Here is a 22,233-nt window from a genome sequence, read left to right as displayed (position 1 = left end):
ACTAACTTCCACTTCACGGGTGGTTTCAGAAGTGTTGTAGAAATTGACTGTTTTGGAACATTGTCTCGTTCCCATCAATCATCATCTTCTACAGTGGTGCAGCTGGTAGGACCTCATGGCTCCAGTGACTCAGGTTCAATCCTCACCTCGGGCACTGTTTGAGAGGAGCTTGCATGTTCTCCCTGTGGCCACATGGGCTTCCCCTGGGTGCTCCAGTTTCCTCCCACATCCCAAAGACTTGCAGGTCGGTAGGTTAATTAGCCAAACTGGTGTGTAGGTGAATAGTGGAATCTGGGGGGGTGGGGGTGGAATTGATGGGAATGAGAGGAGAATAAAATAGGATTCATGTAAGTGGGTGCTTGATGGTCAGCAAGGACCTAGTGGACTGAAGGGCCTGTCTCCATGCTGCGTGACTAGGACACACCAGTATGCAGAATATTTAAAACTTTTTTTAAAAAAGAAATGACCCATTCTGGGCCCAGCAATCATAAGGAAGGCACACCAGCATCTTTACTTTCTCAGGAGGTTAGGCTGGTCACCAAACACTCTAAAAAATGTCTACAGCTGTACTGTTGAAAGTATCCTGACTGGTTGCATCATGGTCTGGTGTGGCAATTCGAATGTGCAGGAATATAAGAAACTGCAGAGAGAAGTGGATTCAGCCCAGTACATCAGAGGCACATTCCTCCCCACCATCAGTAGTATCCACAGGAGGTGCTGCCCCAAGAAGGCAACATCCATCATCAAAGATCCCCACCATCCGGGCCACACCATCTTCTCGCGGCTACCACCGGGCCGGAGGTACAGAAGCTGAAGTCCCGCACCACCAGGTTCAAAAACAGTTATTTTCCTTCAACCAATCAGTTCTTGAACCAACCTGCACAACCCTAATCACTACCTCAGTATAACAACACTATGGCCACTTTGCACTAAAATCGACTTTGTATTTTTTGTTCTAATTGGGTTCTTTGTTGTAAAAATCGTGTATAATTAATGTTTAATTTATGTTTTTTGTGTGACTGCTGCTTATCTGATGCTATGTGCCTGTAATGCAGCTGCAAGCAAGTTTTTCATTGCACCTTTGCATGCATGGACTTGTGCCTATGACAATAAACTCGACTCTGACTTTGTACATACACACAGTGTAAACTCCACAGAAGAATCAGCAACCCAAGGACAGTCCTATGTATTGGGGTAGCTACACGAGATTAAAGTCCACCACATAAGACATGCAGTGGGCTGCCTTTTCATCACCTGTCCCCTCTAGGGGCGGATTTTGTTCAAATCAGAGCTGGAAGTTGCGTGAGAAGTCAAAACCCAGTGTTTAGTGCAGAGCTGAGAAAATGCCCACTATCCAATACAGTTTTATTAGTTCTCACCGTGCAGCTGTGGTTCAGTGGTTTGCACTTGTGTCTCCGGATGGCAACGTCGTGGGTTCAAGTCTCACATCAGAAAAAAAAACTTCAGCACAAGCAACTAAAATGACATTCAGGAGGTTTCACCTTTTGAATTAGGCACTACACTAAAGCACCGTGTGCTCCCTTGGGAACGTGCAAAATAGATAGAGTCATGGAGCTACACAGCATGGACACAGGCCCTTTGGCCCAACCCATCCCTTCCGAACAAGTTGCCTAACTGAGCTAGTCCCATTTGCCCGTGTTTGGCCCATATCACCCTAAATCATTCATGTACCTGTCCAAATGTCTCTTAAACGTTATAAGTGCATCCCCCTCTACGACCTCCCGTCAACTCGTTCCAAACACCCACCACCCTCTGTGTAAAAAAGTTGCACCTCGGGTCCCTTTTAAATTTTTCCCCCTCTCACTTTAAACCTATGCCCTTTGGTTTTCCCTACCCTGGGAAAAAGACTGATCATTCACCTTGTCTATACCCCTCATGATTTTATAAACCTCTGTAAGGTCACCCCTCAGCCTCCTACACTCCAGGGAGGAAAGTCCCAGCTTCTCCTTATAACCCAGGCCTCCAGTCCGGTAACATCTGCATGAGTTTTTTTTGCACCCTCTCCAGTTTAGTGACATCCTTCCTATAAGCAAGGTGACAAGAACTGCACACAGGACTCCAAATGTGATCTTACCAGCATCTTGTCCATCCGTAATATGGTATCCCAACTCTTATACTCAATATTCAGACTGATGAAGGCAAGCATGACAAAGACTTTCACCACCATCTACCTGCATTGCCATTTTAAAGGAAATTACATACCTGCACCCCGGCTCTCTCTGTTCTACAACATTCCCTGGGGCCCTACCATTTACTGTGCAAGTCCTGCCCTGGTTTGCCTTACAAAAATGCAACAGATCCTATTGATAGGAAATATCTAAGAAAAGCCAGTCTCAGTGAATCCACCCCTCAACCAATAATAATTATATCCATAAAGAAGCTAGAGTTCAGAGTTGGAATATGGCCAATAATCAGAGGGTCACAGAACTGGAGGAGATTACAGAACAGCATAAAGTACCAGACTCAGCAGTTACCAAATTCACTTCCCTAAACCGGGACCAACCCGTGACTTAATGTTGAACCATTGTGGATATCCTGCGTAAACGTGATGGCCCTTCTGAACCAGAAACGTTTTAGTTAAATACGAGTAAAAAATATTTCCATTATAAAGGCGGCACTCGGTCACACCCTCTTTAGAGAGTTTACACCCTTTTCATTCTGCTGATACTTTGCATTCCCAACATTTGCAGCCTTTATTCCCAGCTCCCGAGCCACTTTCACTCAAACAGCACGGTCCCGGACCCAGTCAACAGGAGGAATCCCCCACCGGGACGGGTCACCACTCACCTGGTACCCACATCTTGGGGTCGAATCCTCATCCCCCAGGATCCCAGGACAGAGGAGAATGAAGCAGAGACACAGGAGCGCACCGTCCGGCGCAGCCATCGTCCTAAGTCATATGACAAACAGCCAGCTGATTCGCAGGAAGATACAAGGCAGGTCAGCTGACCCCGAGCTGTGTGACCAGGGAACCAATAGAAAGTTGGAGGCGCGGTTCATTGCTCCGCCTTGACATCATAATAAACTCGAAATGTCACAAAGCGGCGAGAGAAGGAGACTTTCCTTTGCTTCTCTCAACAACCCAAGAGCCATTCAGACCATGAATCGCCGTTGTACATTGTAGCAACTCAGGAAACTGAAACAGCGCCCACACATTGGACCAGCACTGTTTTAGAAATTCACTTTGTGGGACAACTGCTGGGCGGGAGGCCCCTGCTCCCCCTCATCCCAATACAGCCCGGCCTCAGCACTGGAATGTCAGGGACTTGGAACCAACATTCACACTCAGGTGTACAAACAGAAAATGTTGGAAATACCCTTATGCATGTCCATTGACTTGATTTGGGTGAAAGTGGCTCGGGAGCTGGAATAAAGGCTGCAAATGTTGGGAATGCAAAGCATCAGCAGAATAAAAAGGGTATAAACTGTGTAAGGAGTGTGTGACAGAGTGCCGTCTTTATAATGGAAGGAATTTTTTTTTACTCGTATTTAACTAAAATGCTTCTAGGGTGCTACCGACTGCTCAATTAGCTGGTAAACAGTGCAGCTGTACACATTTAGTTATGGGGAGAGATTGAACAGTCTGGGCTCTTCTCTCCACAGCTCGGACAGTCTGGGCTTCTGTCTCCACAGAAGCTGCCTGACCTGCTGAGTATTTTCTGGTTTTATTTCAGAATGCCAGCTTCTGCATTTTGTTTCAACCCAGGGATAAAAGTGGAGCCTATTGAACCATGGGTAACATTAATTCCACTGCCATTTCCCTGTCCAACCCACATTGCTCAGCATTTAGAACATAAACAAGCCTTTCAGTCTGTTTGGTTCATACTGCACAAATGGCCTCTGCCACACTTGCACCTATTTCAACATGGCATTCACCTCTTGGATGACATGTTAAACCAAGGCCATGACTGAGGCCACAGTGCGATTTCAAAGAGCTGTCAACCACCGTCATTAAAGAACTGAATTTTTTTTTTAAATCAGTCTTATTTGTGAGAGCTTGCTGTACACAAATTCGTTGGCTGAAATAATTCATTGGCTGTGAAGAGCTTTGAGACAACCAGAGTTGTCCTGCAGAAATAAAAGTTGTTCCTTTAGCTCAGATCAGTATACCCCTCTATTCCTTCCCCCTCCATGTCCTTGGCTAACATCACCCTAATCATTCAGACTACCCATTTCCATCTCTGTAACATGGTTTTGTTCCTGTGCTGCTAATTCCTTGTCCAAGTTTTGGGTACTTCAGAGCTTTCCATTCCCTTCACCCCTACCAGCCCCTCCTTAAACCTTCCACATACTTGAAGTCAGCTAAAACTCTGCTGCTTGTGTCCACCCATCATCTGCACTCAATGACCTACAGAGGCTCCTGGCTACGCATTGCTTCTAAATGGGGTGCTACTGACTGCTCAGTTAGCCGGTAAATAGCGCAGCTGTACACAGCGAGTTATGGGGAGAGATTGGACAGTCTGGGCTTGTTTTCCCTGGAGCGAAGGAGGCCAACAGATGACCTAATAGAACTATGCAAGATTATGAGAGGCATAGATAAGATAAATAGTCAGTCTTTTTTCCCCCATTGGTAGCAGTATCAAAAACAGGAGGACATAGGTTTTAAAGGGGTTCTGAGGGACAATTTTTTTGTTTTACAAAAAAAAAAGACAAACTGGTTGATATCTGGAACTCATTGCTGCTGAAAATCAGATGCAATCACTATGTTTAAGAGGAATTTAGACAAACACATATAGGCAAGACACAGAAGGTTTGAATGCAGGCGAATGGGATTAGTGTAGTGGACAGAAAGGTCAGCACAGACATGGTGGGCCAAAGGGCCTGTTTCTGTGCTGTTTGACTCAATGATTCTGTGACATCACAGCCTTGTTTACAAAAGGTGAGAATATTGTTCTCTCCTCCACCAAGCCAACGTCATGAAGACAGCAGTTCTAATGTCTCACAGTAGATCCAACACAGGTTCTGCAGAGGGTCACTCAGTTGAAACAGGTTCCTAAACTGAAGTTAACCAGGTTATTTACTGAGCTGGGGGGGGGGGGGGGGTGGTGTGGTGGTGGTAATGAAAGATGCCCGAGGGTTAATATTCCAAACAAACAACAATAAAATCTCTAGCTATCTGACTATATTAACACTCACACCCTTCACTGCATACAAGCCAATCAAATAAAAGTAAGGCCATTATATTGGCAAGAGAAAGTTTATTAAAACACACTTTTTGGATGCTTGTCAACACTGCAATAGTACAGAGTCTCAAACATCAACTTATTTCTACATGCAAATCCTCAGGTTCCAGAATGTCTGTCAACTGTACATGAACTGGGGACAATTTAAAATGCAGTTGTACATCACATAGACCCAAGTGGTTGGGGATCACATCTCCAACCTTAGTTATCCTGGGAACGAGTTCACCATTCTAAAACTTTGCGATAAATTAGGTCATTCTGCTCTGCAGCAAAATGTTGTTTCAAGGAGAATTAACTCCACTAAAAACAATTAGAAATCTCATCCTGACCCAGCAGCAAGGCAAGGAATCGATTATTGCAGACACTGAGCAGCTGACACCTGCTTCTCAACTTAAGTGTATACAACTGTAGCAGAAGAAATTAGACCATTAGACTGGTGTGTGCAAGTGCCCAATGTAGAAACAATCATCAGATTCATTCACAAGCAGGGCCGTGCTGATCCATCCCAAATCGTTCCTCGGTTGGGTTGCCGAATCTCGCTGGACAGATGGGCTGTCTCTCGTGCTGCAGGATCTTCCTAGTCGTACAGTAGTTGCATTCCTGAAGCTGTAGGAGGTATAACAAGTCAAAAGTCAGTAGAAGAAACATTGAAAGATGGTCCAAACGCATCGAGTCACACTGATCAGACATGCTGTACTCCTGCAGCCAAAACATGCAGAATTTCTGATTGAAATAAGAGAAGTGCTCTCTTAAAGAGGCTGCATCAGGAAGGCTTGTTGAATAAAGTTAACACTGTAAGAGGATATTTGTATGTTAGCAATTATCCCAGCCGGTGTATTAGTTACAAGATTAGCACATCAAGGCTGCACCCCAAACATACTGAGAGTCTTGTCAGAGGAGGTGGGAATGATGGTCACTCCCATTGGTGAAGGTGTTAAAGTGAATAAACCTGAAGAAAATGTGGATCAGTGCAATGAGAAGTAGCCTTGCTGCAGTTGTACAGTACTTCAGTAAGACTTCAGACTACATTGGTCTCCTTGTAAAGGAGAGCTTTGCCTTGGAGGCAATGCTCACATTGAGCACTGGTGCCAACCTTGATGCCAATCTACACTAAATGTCCTCCTCCTGTGTATCATCCATTTCCCTCCATGTTCCTGTGTCTATCGAAAAGCCTCTTAAGTTCCACCAAACTGCCCACTTCCACTACTACCCCTGGTAACCCATTCCAGGCACTTAATCATTCTTTGTAAAAAAAAATCTCACCCCTCACATTGCCTTTAAATTTCCCTCCTCCAGCCTCTGTCCTCTGGTGTTTGACATTTTTACCCTGGGGAAAGGATTCTGACTGCCTACCCTATCTATGCCTCAATTTTAAAAACCTCTATCAGGTCTCCCCTCAGCCTCTGATGCTCTAGGGAGTGCAACCAAAGTTTGTCCAACCTTGCCTTATAGCTCATGCCCTCCAATCCGGGCAGCATCCTGGTGAACCTCTTCTGATTCCTTCCTACAATTGTGTGACCAGAACAGCACACAATACTCCGAGTGAAATCTGACTAAAAAGTATTATATAATTGCAGCACAACTTCCTTACTCTTATACGCAACACCCCTACCAATGAAGGCAAGCATGCCATACGCCTTCTTTACCACCTTATCCACTCGTGCAGCCACTTTCAGTGAACTATGAACCCAGATCCCTCTGTACCTCAATGCTATTAAAGCAGCCTACCATTAACTGTATACTTTCTCCGTTCATTTGACCTTCCAAATTGCAACACACCTCACTTGCCCGGATTAAAAACCATCTGCCACTTCTCTGCCCATATCTGTAACTGATTTATATCCTGCTGTATTCTTTGATAGTCCTTTACATTGCCTACAGTTCCACCAAAGTTGGTGCCATCCACAAACTTGCTAATCCACCCATCTACATTTTCATCCAAATCACTGATATACAATCAGAGGTCCCAGCACCGACCCTTCCAGAACACCACTGGTCACAGACCTCCAGCCAGAACAACGGCCTTCCACCCCTACTCTGTCTTCTATGGGCGAGCCAGTTCCAAATCCAAACTTTCAATTCACTGTGGATCTTCTGCATCTTTATCTTCTGATTCAACCTACCATGAGGGGCCTGATCCACATGGACTTTAGTAAGGCATTTGATAATGTCCACTGCCATTCCCTCATCAAGAACCTTTGTCACTTCCTCAAAAAAACTCAAGTTTTTAAAGGCATGACCTGCCCCACACAAAGCCATGCTGACTGTCCAAGCCCTTCCAAATGCACATACTGTACATCTTAACCCTCAGTATCCTCTCCAATAGTTTCCCCACCACTGATGCAAGGCTCACTGGCCTATAATTACCTGGTTTATCCCCATTTCCCTTCTTGAACAGAGACACAACATTCACTACTCACCAGTCCTCTGGGACCTCGCCTGTTGCTTGTGAGGACACAAAGATCCTTGTCAAAGCCCCAGCAATCTCCTCACTTGCTTCTTTCAATATTATGGGATCATCAGGCCCTGGGGATTTATCCACCTTGATGCTTTTAAGACCCAGCACCACCTCCCCAATCTCAAAATATCCCAGCACATTAGCATGCCCCACTCTCTTATCACTATCCTTCAAACCCTTCTCCTCGGTAAATACTGATGCAAAGTCCGCACTTAGTACCTCAGCCACTTGCTCTTTTCCAAGCAAAAATTCCCTCCTTTATCCTTAACTGGACTTACCCTCTCCTTAGTTATCCTTTTGTTTAATATAATATCTCACTAGATCGATTTCTGGATTGCATGGAATGGGCTTTTAACAAGAGACAAATCTCAACAAACCAAAATTCAAAGGTGTTGACAGGGAGATGTGGGAGGGTGTTTTTTGGATAGGCTAGAACTATTGAGCACTGAGTTAGGATAAGGAGTTGATCACTTTGGAATGAGAGGAGGAAGCACGTGGTCCCAGAGGATCGCCAATCTTGGCAATTCTCTGCTCCAGAGGACTGGATTCTGAGTCATTAGGTATATTCAAGTAAATTGATTCTTGGACAACAGAAAAATAAAAGGGTTACAGGGAACAGGCAGCGAAATGGAATCAAGACCAAAGATTATAATGAACTGTGAACAGCTTTGCCCTTCCATCTATGAAGTCTGTGCCAACTACGATGCCAGCATAAACTAATCCCATCTGCCCACACACAGTCTATATCCAATCCCTACCTGTTCATGTGTCTGTCTAAAAGCCTCTTAAAATGTTACTATTGTGTCTACCTCTACCACTTCCCCAGACAACATCTTCCAGGCACCCACCAGTGTAAGAAAAAATCACCTTCCTTGTGCATCTCCTTTAAACATTCCCCCTCTCACCTTAAAGCTATGCCCTCTAGTATACGACTTTTCCCCTATGGGAAATAGACTCCATCTATGCCCCTTATTATTTTATAAAATCAGGTCACCCCTCACCTCATTCTCCAGAAGAAACAATCCAAGTCTCTCAAACCTCTCCTTATAGCTAATACCCTCTAATGCAGACAACATCCTGGTAAACCTCTTCTGCACCCTCTCCAAAGCCTCCATATCCTTTCTGCAATTTGGTAACCAGAACTGCACACAAAACTCCAAATGTAGCCTAACCAAAGTTCTATACAGCTGCAACACGACTTCCTGACTTTTCCGCTCACCCTGACTGATGAAGCATACCACCATATCTACTTGTGTTGCCACTTTCAGGGAGCTATGGATTCACAGCCCAGAAGCCTCTGTACATCAATGCTCCTGAGGATCCTGCCATTGACTGTATTCTTTCCTCTTACATTTGACCTCCCAAAGTGCAAGACCACACACTTATCCAGATTAAACTGCATCTATTTCTCTGCCCACATTTCCAGCTAAGATAAGATATCTTTATCAGTCACATGTACATCGAAATACACAGTGAAGTACATCTTTTTGCATAGAGTGCTCTGGGGGCAGCCCACAAGGGTCACCACGCTTCCGGCACCAACATAGCATGCCCACAACTTCCTAACCTGTACGTCTTTGGAGTGTGGGAGGAAACCGGAGCGCCCGGAGGAAACTCATGCAGACACAGGGAGAATGTACAAACTCCTTACAGACAGTGGCTGGAATTGAACCTGGGTCGCTGGCGCTGTAAAGCATTACGCTAACCGCTACAATACCATGCTTGCCCTGATCTATATCCCACCGCAACCTTTGACAACCTGCCTCACTAGCCATAACTCCACCAATTTTTGTATTATCTACATTTTTTTTTAAAGAAGTAATTTATATACAAATCACAAACAAGAGAGTGAGAATGGGAGAAGTTCTGGAGGGAGTGCTGGATACCATCATATAATGATTATTAACACTTACTTCCATTCTGGAATTAGCCCCAAAACTTTATACAACTCATGGGTCATTGGCAGCGAATGTCGCCGGGAGGTTGTGCCTTTGGTTGGCGGGCTCGGTGTGTGCAGAGGACGGTGCGAACACATGGTCTGTGTGCCCATCCTGTGACTGGTTGGAAGCAGAGGTACGTTTTGTTTGTCAGGGCCTGGAGATGAGAGGCAAGGGTTAATTAGTAAATCTATACAGGTTGCAAGCATACAATGAGGAAGCTCCACAAATATGTCCCCAACACACCTTGTCGTCACAATAGAAATTTACTGGAAGGTGGGACTTGGAAGTGTGTGCTCCACCAACAGCCACACCATATTCTGCCTTGAAGGTGAGAATTTTGTCTCTTAGTATCACCGGCAAGGCCTGAATTTATGGCCCTCAAGGCGGCAGCGAGCTGCCACTTTGAATCTCTGCAGTTCTTCTGGTGAAGGTGCTCCTAGGAGGAATTCCTGGATTCAGACCCACTGATGAAGGATCATAAACAGGGGGATGGTGGAGGGAAGGCACAAAACTAAAGTCTCCTCTAACCTCTGCCCAGTTTTATTTTCACTTGTGTCCAGAGTGCACAGTGCTCACTGATCTGGATTTGGGTGGGAAGGAGCGTGGGTGCAGGCAATGTTCTCAGTGCTGCAGTAAACACAGGCTTGATGCAAGGTGGTATCCCATCCAATGTCACTGTGCAGAGGAAAGGACAAGGGCAACCAGGGCACAGGAACACCTCCAAGGATCCTCCCCCAAGTCACACTCCATCCCTACTTGGAAAGACATCACCGCTGGGTCAAATTCCCTCCAGGAGCACCTGTACCAGAAGGACTGCAATGATTCAAGGTGGCAGCTCACCTCCACCTTCGAGGGCAATAAATGCTGACCTTGACAGTGACAGAAAGACCCCAGATATGAATAATAAAAAAAGAACACTCCAGTTTTACAACTGTACTGTAGTGTTCTATGTTCTATAATAGGGGATTATGTGGGAGGAAAGGGTTAGATAGATCTTAGAGCAGGATAAAATGTCAGCACAACATTGTGGGCTGAAGGGCCTGTACTGTGCTGTAGTGTTCTATGTTCTGCTCAGGAATGGGTGGCAGTTTCTGGTCCCAAAAGGCATGGTAGGTAGGGTGAATGAAGACAGGGTGCTGACCTACAAGTGTTTGGCATTCTTTAGAGAGCCTAACCTTGAAAGGTAATGATGCTTGGAATACTATATGACTTTCCCCACAACCAGTTGTCTACGAAAGTATCAAGGCGCAAGAGATAAGTTAAAGCTGTGTGGCTGGGCTTGGATTACAACAGTTTGAAGCTCTGTTAGGAAGGACATACCAGAACATGCAACCCAGGCAGCACTTGGGAAACCTACAGCTTTCTTCTCCAGACTGTGGCTCAAGTGAAACTTTCAACATAGAGATGGAGGTATTTTCAGTGGACATGAAATGGTAGCATTGGAAACCACTGCTGGTCCTCAATGACACAGAGAGATACTCACTGGCCATAGCACAAGGAGTCCGTAACTTCCGACTGGGTTTTGCCCTGTGTTGCCGAAATGGGGTCAAGTTAAAGAACTGCTCCTTTCTGAGTTGTGCACGTTCCTCCTCAAACAATTTTCTCTAAACCAATAAAACAAAACAAGTGATTAGAGACACTGATTGTGTGGAGAGATCTGGCCTTCTCAAAGATTCTGCAATTATCTCATGGGATCTCTAGAACCTCCATTCAGCTGCAGGAACACAAGAGCCATTTACAACTCACCTCCCGGCCCAGACGGATTGCTGCCTCTGTGAACGTTTCCCTCTCCATCTTAAAATTCTCCCTCTGCTCCTCAAACAACTGCCGCTCCTTGTTAAACCATTCCATTTCTTCCAGCAAATCGGGGCCTTGGGTGAGATCTTCCTTCTTGATGGCCAGCTGGTCCTAGTGTATTAAAACCATGTTTGTGGGAAAAGTTAGGGCTCTTACTTGTGTAAGCAAGTGGTGGGACCTGGGGAAGTTGGTGGGAATGTAGGGAGAATAACTACAACAACCCTGCCGAAGAAGCTGAAGGAGACAAATATTCCCACACTTAAGCATCATCTGGATGAATCAGGTTGCTGTTGTATAAAACTCTAGTTAGGCCACATTTGGAGTATTGTGTTCATTTCTGGTCACCCCCATTACAGGAAGTGTGTGGAGGTTTTGGGAGAGGGGGCAGAAGAGGTTTACAAGGATGATGATTGGATTAGAGGGTAGGAGCTACAAGGAGAGGTTGGATAAACTTGAATTGTTTTCTCTGGAGCATTAGAGGCTGAGGGGAAACCTGAAAATGTTTATAAAATTATGAGACACACAATAGGGTAGATCGTCAGAATCTTTTCCCCAGGGTGGGAACATCAAATACTAGAGGGCATGGCTTTAAAAGAGAGAGGGGGAAAAGTTTAAAAAAGGGAGATGTGCAGGGCAAGTAGTTTTCTTTCAAAGAAAGTGGTGGGTACCTGGAACAGGCTGCTAGGGGTTGTGGTGGAAGCAGATATGGTGGTGTTTAGACAGACACATGAACATGCAGGGAATAGAGGGATGTGATCATGTGCAGGCAGTTGGGATTAGTTTCATTTGGCATTAGTCAGCACAGACATTGTGAGCCGAAGGGCCTGTTCAAGTGCTGTACTGTTCTATGTTCTAAGGCTATGGACTAAGTGCTGGTAAATGGGATTGGTATGCATGGGTATTTGATTGTTGGCATGGACACAGTGGGCTAAAAGGACTCGTTTCTGTGCTGTACGACTATAAAAGTTGGATTAGTGTAAATGGGTGTGTGGTGGATGGTATGAATTCGACTTACCTGACTGACTCTACGAGCACCATAGGAGAAAAATAAAACTGGGAACACACGCTAATTAAACAAAGATTTGCTGCTCACGTGTTAATATTGTAGCACTAAAGGGGGTGTAGGGGAAGTCAAGATAAGATTTCTTTATTAGTCACATGTACATCGAAACACACAGTGAAATGCATCTTTTTGCGTAGAGTGTTCTGGGGGCAGCCTGCAAGTGTCGCCATGTTTCCAGTGCCAACATAGCATACCCACAACTTCCTAACCCGTACGTCTTTAGAATGTGGGAGGAAACCCATGCAGACACGGGGAGAATGTACGAACTCCTTACAGACAATGGCCGGAATGGAATCTGGGTCACTGGCGCTGTAATAGCGTTACGCTAACTGCTACACTACCATGCCTGCCCCAACAAAGTTTACAAGCATCTGGGCATGACTGGAGAATCTTTACTTGTGAGGAAAGATGGGCTGGGATGAGGTTTTCTCTAGAATAGAAAAAGCCGAGGGGAGTTTTAACCCAGATATACAACTCAAGGGTAAACAGAAAGATCCGTTCCTGAAGAACCAACATCTGGGGGCATCAATTGACTTTGATGGATGGACTGAAGAGAAGGGCCATCACCCAGAGGGTGCTGGGGCTCCGTGACTGCCTGAGAAGGTACCTGGATGAGGATTTGATGTGAGGCAGTTTACAGGGTTACAAATCAACAGCTGGGAAGTGGGACTGGTCCAGGTGGTATTTAGTTGGCTGGCACGGACACAACAGGAGTCTTCTTTGGCTGCAACGTCCTATATTTGCTTGACCCGGAGCCTGTACCTGGAGAACCTGCTGCTGCTCCCGGATGATCTGTTTGCTCTGCTCAAGTTCCAGTTTCAGCTTGGCCATTTCCTTGTCGTGATCAGTAACACTGACGACGTGCTCACCCTCCCCAGCAATTGGTGACTTGTGGGCAGCTGAGGAGACAGATCAGATGGAGACACAATGATCAATTGGACCACACTTATACCGGCAAAGATTTACGGCTGGCACATTTACTTTGTTCTCAGGACAAGAGGTTGCTGACAGATTCAGCATTTACTGTCTGTTCAAACTTGCTGTAAAAAGACATGAGTGAGTTTGATGCAACTGGCTGTTCCTGATGGAATTAGATCTACCACAGGTTACCCTCAACTCAGTTACAATTAGACCAAAATGGCAAGGATAATACAAGACCATAAGATATAGGAGCAGAATTAGGCCATTCAGCCCATCAAGTCTGCTCCGACATTCAATCATGGCTGATTCTTTTTACTCCCTCCAATCCCATTCTCCCACCTTCTCCCCATAACCCCCTTACCAATCAAGAACCTATCAATCTCTGCCTTAATACATCCAATGACTTGGCCTCCAGAGCCCTCCGTGGCAATGAATTCCACAGATTCACCACCCTCTGGCTTAAGAAATTCCTCCTCATCTCAGCTTTAAAGGGACATCCCCTTATTCTGAGGATGTGCTCCTGGATCTGGGACTCTCCTACTAATGGAAACATCCCCTCCATGTTCACTGTATCCAAGCCTTTCAGTATCCAGTAGACTTCAATGAGATTCCACAGCCCCCCCCCCACCCCCCAAACCCTCCCCATCCTTCTGAACATCAAGTACAGGCCCAGAGCCATCAAACTCTCCTCATACATCAAGCCTTTCATTCCTAGGACCACTCTTGTGAACCTCTTTTGCATTGTCCACAGTGCTAGCACATCTTTCCTTAGACATCGGGCCTGAAATTGCTCACAATATTCCAAGTAACGGAATGTCTTCCCCAAATGAGCCTTTAACATCTTTTACAGACCAGCCCAAGCTTTGCGGATAGTAAACTCTCCTTAGAAACAGAAAATATAAGCAGGAGTAGGGACAAATGGCCCTTCGAGCCTGCTCCACCATTCAATATGATCATGGCTGATCTCAGTACAGGTACATAGAACAGTACGGAACAGGTCCTTCAACCCACGATGTTGTGCCAACAAAGCTAATCCCTCCTACCTACAGACTGCCCATATCCCTCCAATTTCCTCTCATTCATGTGCCCATCCAAGTCCCTCTTAAAAGCTCCAAATGAATTTGCCTCCACCACCCTATCAGGCAACGCATTCCAGGCATCCACCACCAAGTAAAAAAACATACCCCTCACACCTGTTCTGAACCTACCCCCTCTCACCTTAAATGCATGGCCTCTGGTATTGGATCACTCAATAATGGGAAAGAGATATTGCTTGTAAGGTAGTTCTGCTATAACACGATAGTTATGTTCCTGAGAAACCTTGCATGATAGAAAGTTGCATTATAGCAGATTAGGCTGCAGTTGCCTTCAAAGCACAGGTTTAAGCAGGTTTTCCTGATCCCAATATAACCAATGTGGTCCATGTAATGCAAATAGTGTTCCCTGATCCATCAATTGCTTTGCAAAGCAATTCACGTCATGGAAACACAGGCTGTAGCAGAACCACATTCCCGCACTCTCCCCACGCTTTTCGTCGAGATATCCGCCTACCTCCTCAAATGTGCCCTGCAAATATATTTTGTCACTTCTATATTGTGGGAGACATGGTAATCATGGGCACAGCAGGTTTCACACCAGCAATGTTATAAGGTCTAGGTAATCTGGTTTATTACAAGGTTGGGGGAAGGATAAGCACTCTTCAGGAGACTGGAGGGAGATCTCCCCAGAGTTTCTCAAAATAGCACCTTTAACTAAGAGCAGACAGGTGTCATTCAATGTTTCATCTGAAAGATGGCACCTCCAACATTGCAGTGAGTGAACACACAGACTCTTAGCTCACCAGTGGAGGCACTACTTGGGTGATGTATGGGGTGGGGGAAAAAGATCTGTTCACAAATTAGATTCAGTACACAACATATTAAAGGAAACACAGAGCATGCAGGAAACAGCAGGTCAGGCAGTATCTGTGGCAGGAGAAACAAGATGTTAGTGTTTCAGGTTGTAAACCCTTCATCAGAACTGGGAAAGTGAGGAATCTCTCTGATACATTGAGGACAGGGTTACCAATGATTGGAGAGCCACCTGATGTGAGAAGAGACACACAGAGACAGAGGGAAAAGGGGACATATTAAAGCTGCAAAATGCAGGTCATCCAGTTGTTGAAACCAAGAGGAATGTTGGAAATGCCCTACAGATCAGGGTATGAGAGGACTCAAAGCCTCACTTTCCAGTAGAATCAGAGTGTCATTAACCCATCAAAAATGGACAGGGGTAGTCCCACTTTCCAGCTCTGCACGTTACGGCCCTTCGATTGCTCATCGGCTACTTTAGGATATCTGAAGGTCTCTCTCTCCATCATCCTTTCAGGCAAGAAGATCCAGATCCCCACCACTGGGTGAAATAACATTTTATCAACTGGAATTAAACCCTGGAACATAGGAGGTTGAGGGGTGACCTGATAAAGATATACAAGATCATGAGGGGCATAGATAGGGTGAAAGTACAGTCTTTCCCCCCCAGGGAGGGGGGCTAAAAACAAGAGGGCATAGGTTTAAGATCAGAGGTGAGGGATTTAAAAGGGACATCAGGGGCAACTTCTTCACGCAAAGGGTGGTGCATATTTGGAATGAGCTGTCAGAAATGGTGGTTGAGGTGGGCACATTAGCGACTTTTAAAGTACATGGATAGGGGAGGTTTAGAGGGCTATGGGCCAAACATGGGCAGATGGGACTACCTCACTGGGCAACACAGTTGGTATGGACAAGTTGGGCTGAAGGGCCCATTTCCCTGCTGTATGACTGCCTGGTTACTGATCTCTCTGCCCAGGGAAAATAAGCTGTTTGTGTATTAATTCCCAGTCAGGCTACCTTAACGAAATAAGGCACCTAACCACATTACCAGCCATTCCTAGTTTTTCCAAGTGATCCTTTAACAAGTTCCAATGCTTTTGAATGCCATCCATAAGGAGCTTTCTGTCCATATCCTGCGACTCATTGAGGCTCACGTCTTCCTCCTGTTTCAGGAAGGCAGCGTTTTAGAAGCTTGTTGAACATGTTACTTCAGTATTCAACACCAGAGAATCAAGTACAGTTCACACAGACATTACAAGATCTCCTGGAAGCCTCTGGCAGTTCACCAGAAATCCTCCATGTACTGACGACTGAGTCATAAACCTACCCAGGACAGACCTGATCGGCAATCATTCAGCCACCGATTAAGCCAAATTATTAGGGACAAAAACGATGCCCAGTTCCAGTAAGAATTCAGAAACTGATGTGACACAGTGTTACGAGAATACTGCTCTGCTCACTATTTACAGAATCTTCTCTCCAACAATATTGAAGAGCATTAACAGTTACTGATGGCTGCAAGGGTTTCATAGACAGACATTCAATTTAGTTATGTGTACAGAGGATTGGAGGAAGAGGGAAAACAAACTCAGACTGCCCTTCACATCTTTGAGGCAGCAGTGGCCCAGCTGGTAGAGCTGCTCAGATGACCTGGGTTCAATCCTAACATCCAGTGAGGTCTATCCGGAACTTGCACGTTCTCCCTGTGACCACGTGAATTTCTTCTGGGTGCTCTGGTTTCCTCCCATTTCCCAAAGACATGCAGGTTGGTAGGTTAAATAGTCTCTGTAAACTCTGTATAGGCCAGTAGTAGAGTCTGGGAGGGAGTTGATAGGAGGGTATGGAGAATAAAATGGGATCAGTGAGGTCGGCATGGATTCGGTGGGATGGCACTGAAGTGTACGTCACAGCCAATTTGTTACCTGTACAGTTTAACTATTGTTAAACAGCAGCCCATCTACCCACAACAAGGACCCATGGACAGTAAATAAAATAAGTGAAGTGTTTTGGTGTGGTCAGTTGAAAGTAATTGGTCTTCAACAGGACAATGCCACAATCTTAACATTACGCTCCCTGGCAAGTGGTAGACAGGTCCTTGATTTAACATCTCCGGAAAGGAACAGCCAGCACTCCCTCAGTGTGGCACTGGACAGTCTGCAAGTCCTGCATTGGGGCTTCATCCCACTCAGTAAAACTGGCACTAGTGAGACAAACTGCCAGTTGTTTGAAACAAAATCCCATTAATTTAAGAGGAATAACCCTTACAGTTCTGTATCATTATAGGATATTGAAAAGGTTCTCATTTTGATGAGCCTTCTCTCACCCTTAGATCTTATTGCAGAAATTCAGTTTAGTGGAGATGAAAGTGGTTAAAACAATTCGCGCAGTGGTCAGGACACTAACATTCAAGGTAATTGCAACACAACAGATAGCCAGTTTGTTGTAACTGTACCAGATTTTAACAGGACACCTGGAGTATAGATTGCAGTTTTGGTTCCAAAGCTGCCTTGGAGTCAGTGCTGTGTAGAGTGTTGTCCTACAAGGAGGAATTGTGTAAGTGCTTACAGGCTTCAACAGGCTTGATGCATTAGAGATTTCACCCCCACCACCAAGAAGTTTAGGGACAGGGGATGGTCACAGACTCAGAATAAAGGGTCAGACATCTTGGACTGAGGAGAAGGATTTCTGCCAAATTTTTATACCAGAGAAGCTCAGTCTTTGAGATTGTTCAAAACAAGATTGATAGCTTTCTGGATATTAAGGGAATCAGGTGATATAGGGACAGTGCAGGAAAATGGTGCTGGGGGTAGAAGATCAGCTGTGATCTTGTTGAACACAGAACAGGCTTAAAAAGGACCACTCCTGCTCCCATTCCTTATGGTCTTAGAGGGTGAAGATTCACAACTCATCTGCAACTGGGGTCAGGTTGATGCTTAATTTTAAATCAGAGTTGATCAGTCAAAGGCACCAGGTGTATGGGGGAAGGGTGTGGAGTTGTAATAGATATTCACTTCACAGGCCCCCATGGGGCTTATTGCTATCCTCAGCTTTTTAAAGCACAACAGCAGAAATTGTCCAAGGTTCAAGATGTTTGTTGTTCAATAAGTTAAACTTCTAACCAGTACACTTTGCTCACCCTCTTAACTTAATCAAGAGAAACAATAGGGTCCACCATGACCTAGCTGAACTATGACCCAATAAATAGAAACAGGAGGGTCCACATTGGCCCCATCCACCTGGCCTTATGAATGTAGAGAGAAACATCACATACCGATGATGTCAACCTGGCAGAAAAACAGTACAAATGTTAGAAAGCGGGGGGACTGAGAGGTGGGGAGTGACAAATAGAAGGGGTGACAGAAAGACCTAAAATTCATTCCTCAGTCTTTGGTTTCTGTGACAGATGACTTGTTTGTCTGCAACTTGTTGGTATGACTTTTTAGCTTGTAAGAATTGTACCAGTGTTTGGAAATCCTTTGTAAGTTACAAATATTTGTTAAGAATTAGAATTAAATGTGTTCCACTTAAAATAAGCCGTGTTGAGACTGCTTCATTAGCTGGCAGTAACGACCCACCACTCAAAGTGGAGATTATCAACAGCTAAAGTAGAGACTAAAGTAGTGAAGTAAACTAGTCCTTGAAGTGTAGGTTCATACCGTATAATCTTCCTATGGTAAGGGTACTCATAGATGTTCATACCATAGGGCTTAAGTCTTGACTTAAGTTTAGGGCTCTTGGATGGTACACTCAATATCACCACAGAGTAGGGTAACAGGTCATTATATTGCTGAACATGTTCGAGAGGCTTAATATGCTCCCCCTACTCTGATGAGAACAAACAGTGATACAAGTGCACAGAGTGTGAAACAAGCCCTATAGGCAGCAGTGGAACAGCTATTAGTGTTCTTCACAATGGGACAGTAAGAGGGATCTAATAGTCCACAACACTACCAGTTTTTAAATGCTTACCAAGTGACAACCATGGAGAACACAGGATACTTTAAGAGTCAGTTAATAAAACAACAGCTTTGGTTGTTATTTCCAAATTGGTTTCATCACAGAACCCACACTCACCACCAGGGACTGAAGGGAACCTGATTTCTCCTGGGGGCTGAGAAGTTCACTCATCTCCTTCTTCATGTGGTTCAGAGCTCTCTTCAACTCTGCATTGTCCAGCACCAGCTCCTTGAGTTGTGTCTCATAGTTATTGGCAAGAACCTTGTACATCTCCTCTTCCCTCCTGCAGCACAAAGATTTCAAAGAGCAGAGCATCGTTCTCAAGATACACAATCTGTTCACCTCTAGTGCATCCAACCAGGACACAGGAGCTGACATCAACCTCACTGTTTGTGCTACAAGCTCCACAGTAGAAAAGGTGCAACTCTTGACGAAAGCTACTCGGGGTTAAAGTAGGAACACCACCTGGTTAAGTTGTATTAGTGAGCATCAAAGGAAAAAGTTATCCACCCTTTAGACCATGGACTCATCAATTCTACATTCATGGCAGAATAGCCGAGATGGTGAGTTTACAGAATGGGCTGTCATAGAGCTATAGAGCACAGTGGGCCCTTCAGCCCAACTTGTCCATGCTGATCGTGAAGCCTATCTACACTAATCCTATTTTCCCGCATTAGGCCCAGATCCCTCTGCACTTTTCCAAATGTCTTAAATGCTGTAATTGTATCTGCTCCGCCACTTTGTTTGGAAGCACATTCCAGATACACACCATGTTCTGTATGAAAAGCTTACCTCTCAGATCTCCTTTAAAATTAAGGAGGGCACAGGTTTAAGATGCGAGGGGAGAAATTTAGACTTCCCTACCCTTGGAAAAACACCATGTACGCCCCACAACTTTATAAACCTCCACAAAGTCACCCCTCAAGCCTCCAGTGAGAACAAACCCAGCCCTTCCAAACTAAAGCCCTCCATTCCAGGCAACATCCTGGTGAATCTCCTTTGCACTCTTTCTTATGCTTTAATTCTTCTAGTGTGTGGTGACCAGAACTGTACACAAGACTCCACAGTCTCAGCCCCAAGATCAGTGGCACTCACAGGGCGTGGTGTGCTGCACCTCTCACAGGCAGAAGTGGACGAGACAGGGAAGCCAGTGCAATAAAGGAAACGGGCGGCTCAGCCAATGCAGGACTTTACAGAAGCTGACCAGTGAATGAGGGAGAGGAGGACAAGTTGACAATGGAGCAGACAGCCACCTGTGCTCTTACCCCAAGGATATGATACAGCACACCATGTTGGGGGAAGGATGGTAATCATCTCATCACCTGACTACTTGTCACCTTTGGATCAGGGACTCCTGTCTGGATTACAAGTAGAGATACCCTAGGGTCAGCAACAAGGGTGCTCTGGAACTTTGACAAGAACTAATCAAACCAATTCACCCATGTCCTCTCCTGAGCAGTCTGTTCAACATCACCGTGTAATCTCTCCCAACTTCAAAGCCACTACTACCCATTAGTTTACAGCATCAAGGATATTATACATTTGACACAGGCATGTTGTGCTGGGAGTGTAGGAGAACCATAATGGGTTCTACCTGGTAGCCTCTCGCAGTACAAGATGGGTTGACAACACTACATGATGCGATATAGACTTCCTACCTTGATTCAGTCTTTCCCGTTCTCCACAAGGAGCGCCTTCCATCAGGTCGCCCAATGTGATTCAGGATATCTATAGCTTAAAGACAGAGCAAGAGATGTTGGTGTTGCATTGACTGCACTGGCAATTGACGCATCCCTTACTACCTACAGCAGAAATATTCTGATTTCACAGAAGCTGCCCAGAAACCATCCACACTCTTCCTTCCCAATGAATTCAAAGGTCACCCATAAATATCCTCCATGGTCCCTAGCAGAATCCCAACTACACAGCTCTGTAGAAACAGGCATTATGCTTACATTTGAAAGACTAGAAATCCATTGTGTAAATAGGAGGGTCGGTAAGGAATTTTACATGCACACACACACGCACGCACACACACACACACACACACACACACACCTCAAAGCTTAAGATTTGCTGTAATTCTTTGGCTACAGCAGCTTTGGGATAGGTTCCCTGGTGTTCCAGATCATGTTGATCACCAACCAACGTCCTTGGATGGAGGATTAGACAATTGTAGAACAGTCTCTTCACTTGGGTGCGTTGGTGTGAATGTGATTTGGCCACAATGCTTAAAGGATGTTTTCAGTAACTTCAGTTTTAAAAACAGGTCACCTCCTCTCAGCAACATTACCAGATCACTTTGAGAATGTCACTGTTAGGATGGTCACACCTTACCTCACCATGAACTTCAGATGAAAAACTACACAAAAAGACAGAACTGTGACCAAAATCAGTTGAGGTGTTAAAATGGAGATGTATAGAGTTATTATTTCAGAACAGTCATCACAAAGATGATGTAATGTCATAGAGGCAAAACTTGAACCTTCTCAGTATTAATGCTGCCTGACTTCATGTTTATAACATCACCAGTATTTTGCTTCAAGGCAAAATGAAAAAAAAAATGAATAGTCAAAAATGATCAAAAACATGATGCCGGAAGAACTCAGCAGGCCAGGCAGCATCCGTGGAGAAAAGCAGGTGGTCAATGTTTCGGGTCGGGACCCTTCTTCGGGACTGAAGATAGGAAAAGGGGAAGCCCAATATATAGGAGGGAAAAGCAGAGCAGTGATAGGTGGACAAAAGAGGGGAGGCGGGGTGGACACAAGGTGGTGATAGGTAGATGCAGGTAAGAGATAGTGATAGGCAGGTGCAGGGAGGAGGGGAGAGCAGATCCACCAGGGGATGGGTCAAAGGTAGGGAGAGAGAGGAAAAAAAGGGGTAGAAAAAAAAGGAGAGGCTCGGAAAGGGAAGAAAAGCAGCATGGTTGGGGGGGGATTACCTGAAGTGTGAGAATTCAATGTTCATGCCGTTAGGCTGCAAGGTTCCAAGATGGAAAGTGAGGTGTTCCTCCAGTTTGTGCTTGGAATTCGCCTGGCAGTGG

General features: G+C 45.1%; 2 protein-coding genes across 4 annotated transcripts in view; both read right to left on the bottom strand.

The window, feature by feature from the left end:
* Positions 1 to 2,925, bottom strand: part of man2b1 (mannosidase, alpha, class 2B, member 1) — a 48,806-nt gene extending 45,881 nt beyond the window's left edge. Inside the window, exon 1 of the mRNA XM_052041882.1 lies at positions 2,809 to 2,925. Coding sequence (XP_051897842.1) covers positions 2,809 to 2,907 — 99 coding nt within the window. The 5' untranslated portion in view covers positions 2,908 to 2,925. The remainder of the gene's footprint in view (positions 1 to 2,808) is intronic.
* A 2,274-nt stretch (positions 2,926 to 5,199) lies between these two features.
* Positions 5,200 to 22,233, bottom strand: part of LOC127585080 (afadin- and alpha-actinin-binding protein-like) — a 29,878-nt gene continuing 12,844 nt past the window's right edge. For all 3 annotated transcript variants that reach the window (XM_052042239.1, XM_052042238.1, XM_052042240.1), the window contains 8 exons: positions 20,849 to 20,924; positions 19,308 to 19,473; positions 16,282 to 16,396; positions 13,225 to 13,361; positions 11,349 to 11,510; positions 11,086 to 11,206; positions 9,576 to 9,756; positions 5,200 to 5,810 (listed from right to left, as the gene is read on the bottom strand). In XM_052042239.1, coding sequence (XP_051898199.1) covers positions 5,633 to 5,810; positions 9,576 to 9,756; positions 11,086 to 11,206; positions 11,349 to 11,510; positions 13,225 to 13,361; positions 16,282 to 16,396; positions 19,308 to 19,473; positions 20,849 to 20,924 — 1,136 coding nt within the window. In that variant the 3' untranslated portion in view covers positions 5,200 to 5,632. The remainder of the gene's footprint in view (positions 5,811 to 9,575; positions 9,757 to 11,085; positions 11,207 to 11,348; positions 11,511 to 13,224; positions 13,362 to 16,281; positions 16,397 to 19,307; positions 19,474 to 20,848; positions 20,925 to 22,233) is intronic.

The sequence above is a fragment of the Pristis pectinata genome, chromosome 31 (genome assembly GCF_009764475.1).
Source record: "Pristis pectinata isolate sPriPec2 chromosome 31, sPriPec2.1.pri, whole genome shotgun sequence".
NCBI lineage: Eukaryota > Metazoa > Chordata > Chondrichthyes > Rhinopristiformes > Pristidae > Pristis > Pristis pectinata.
This window is presented reverse-complemented; position numbering and strand designations above follow the sequence as displayed.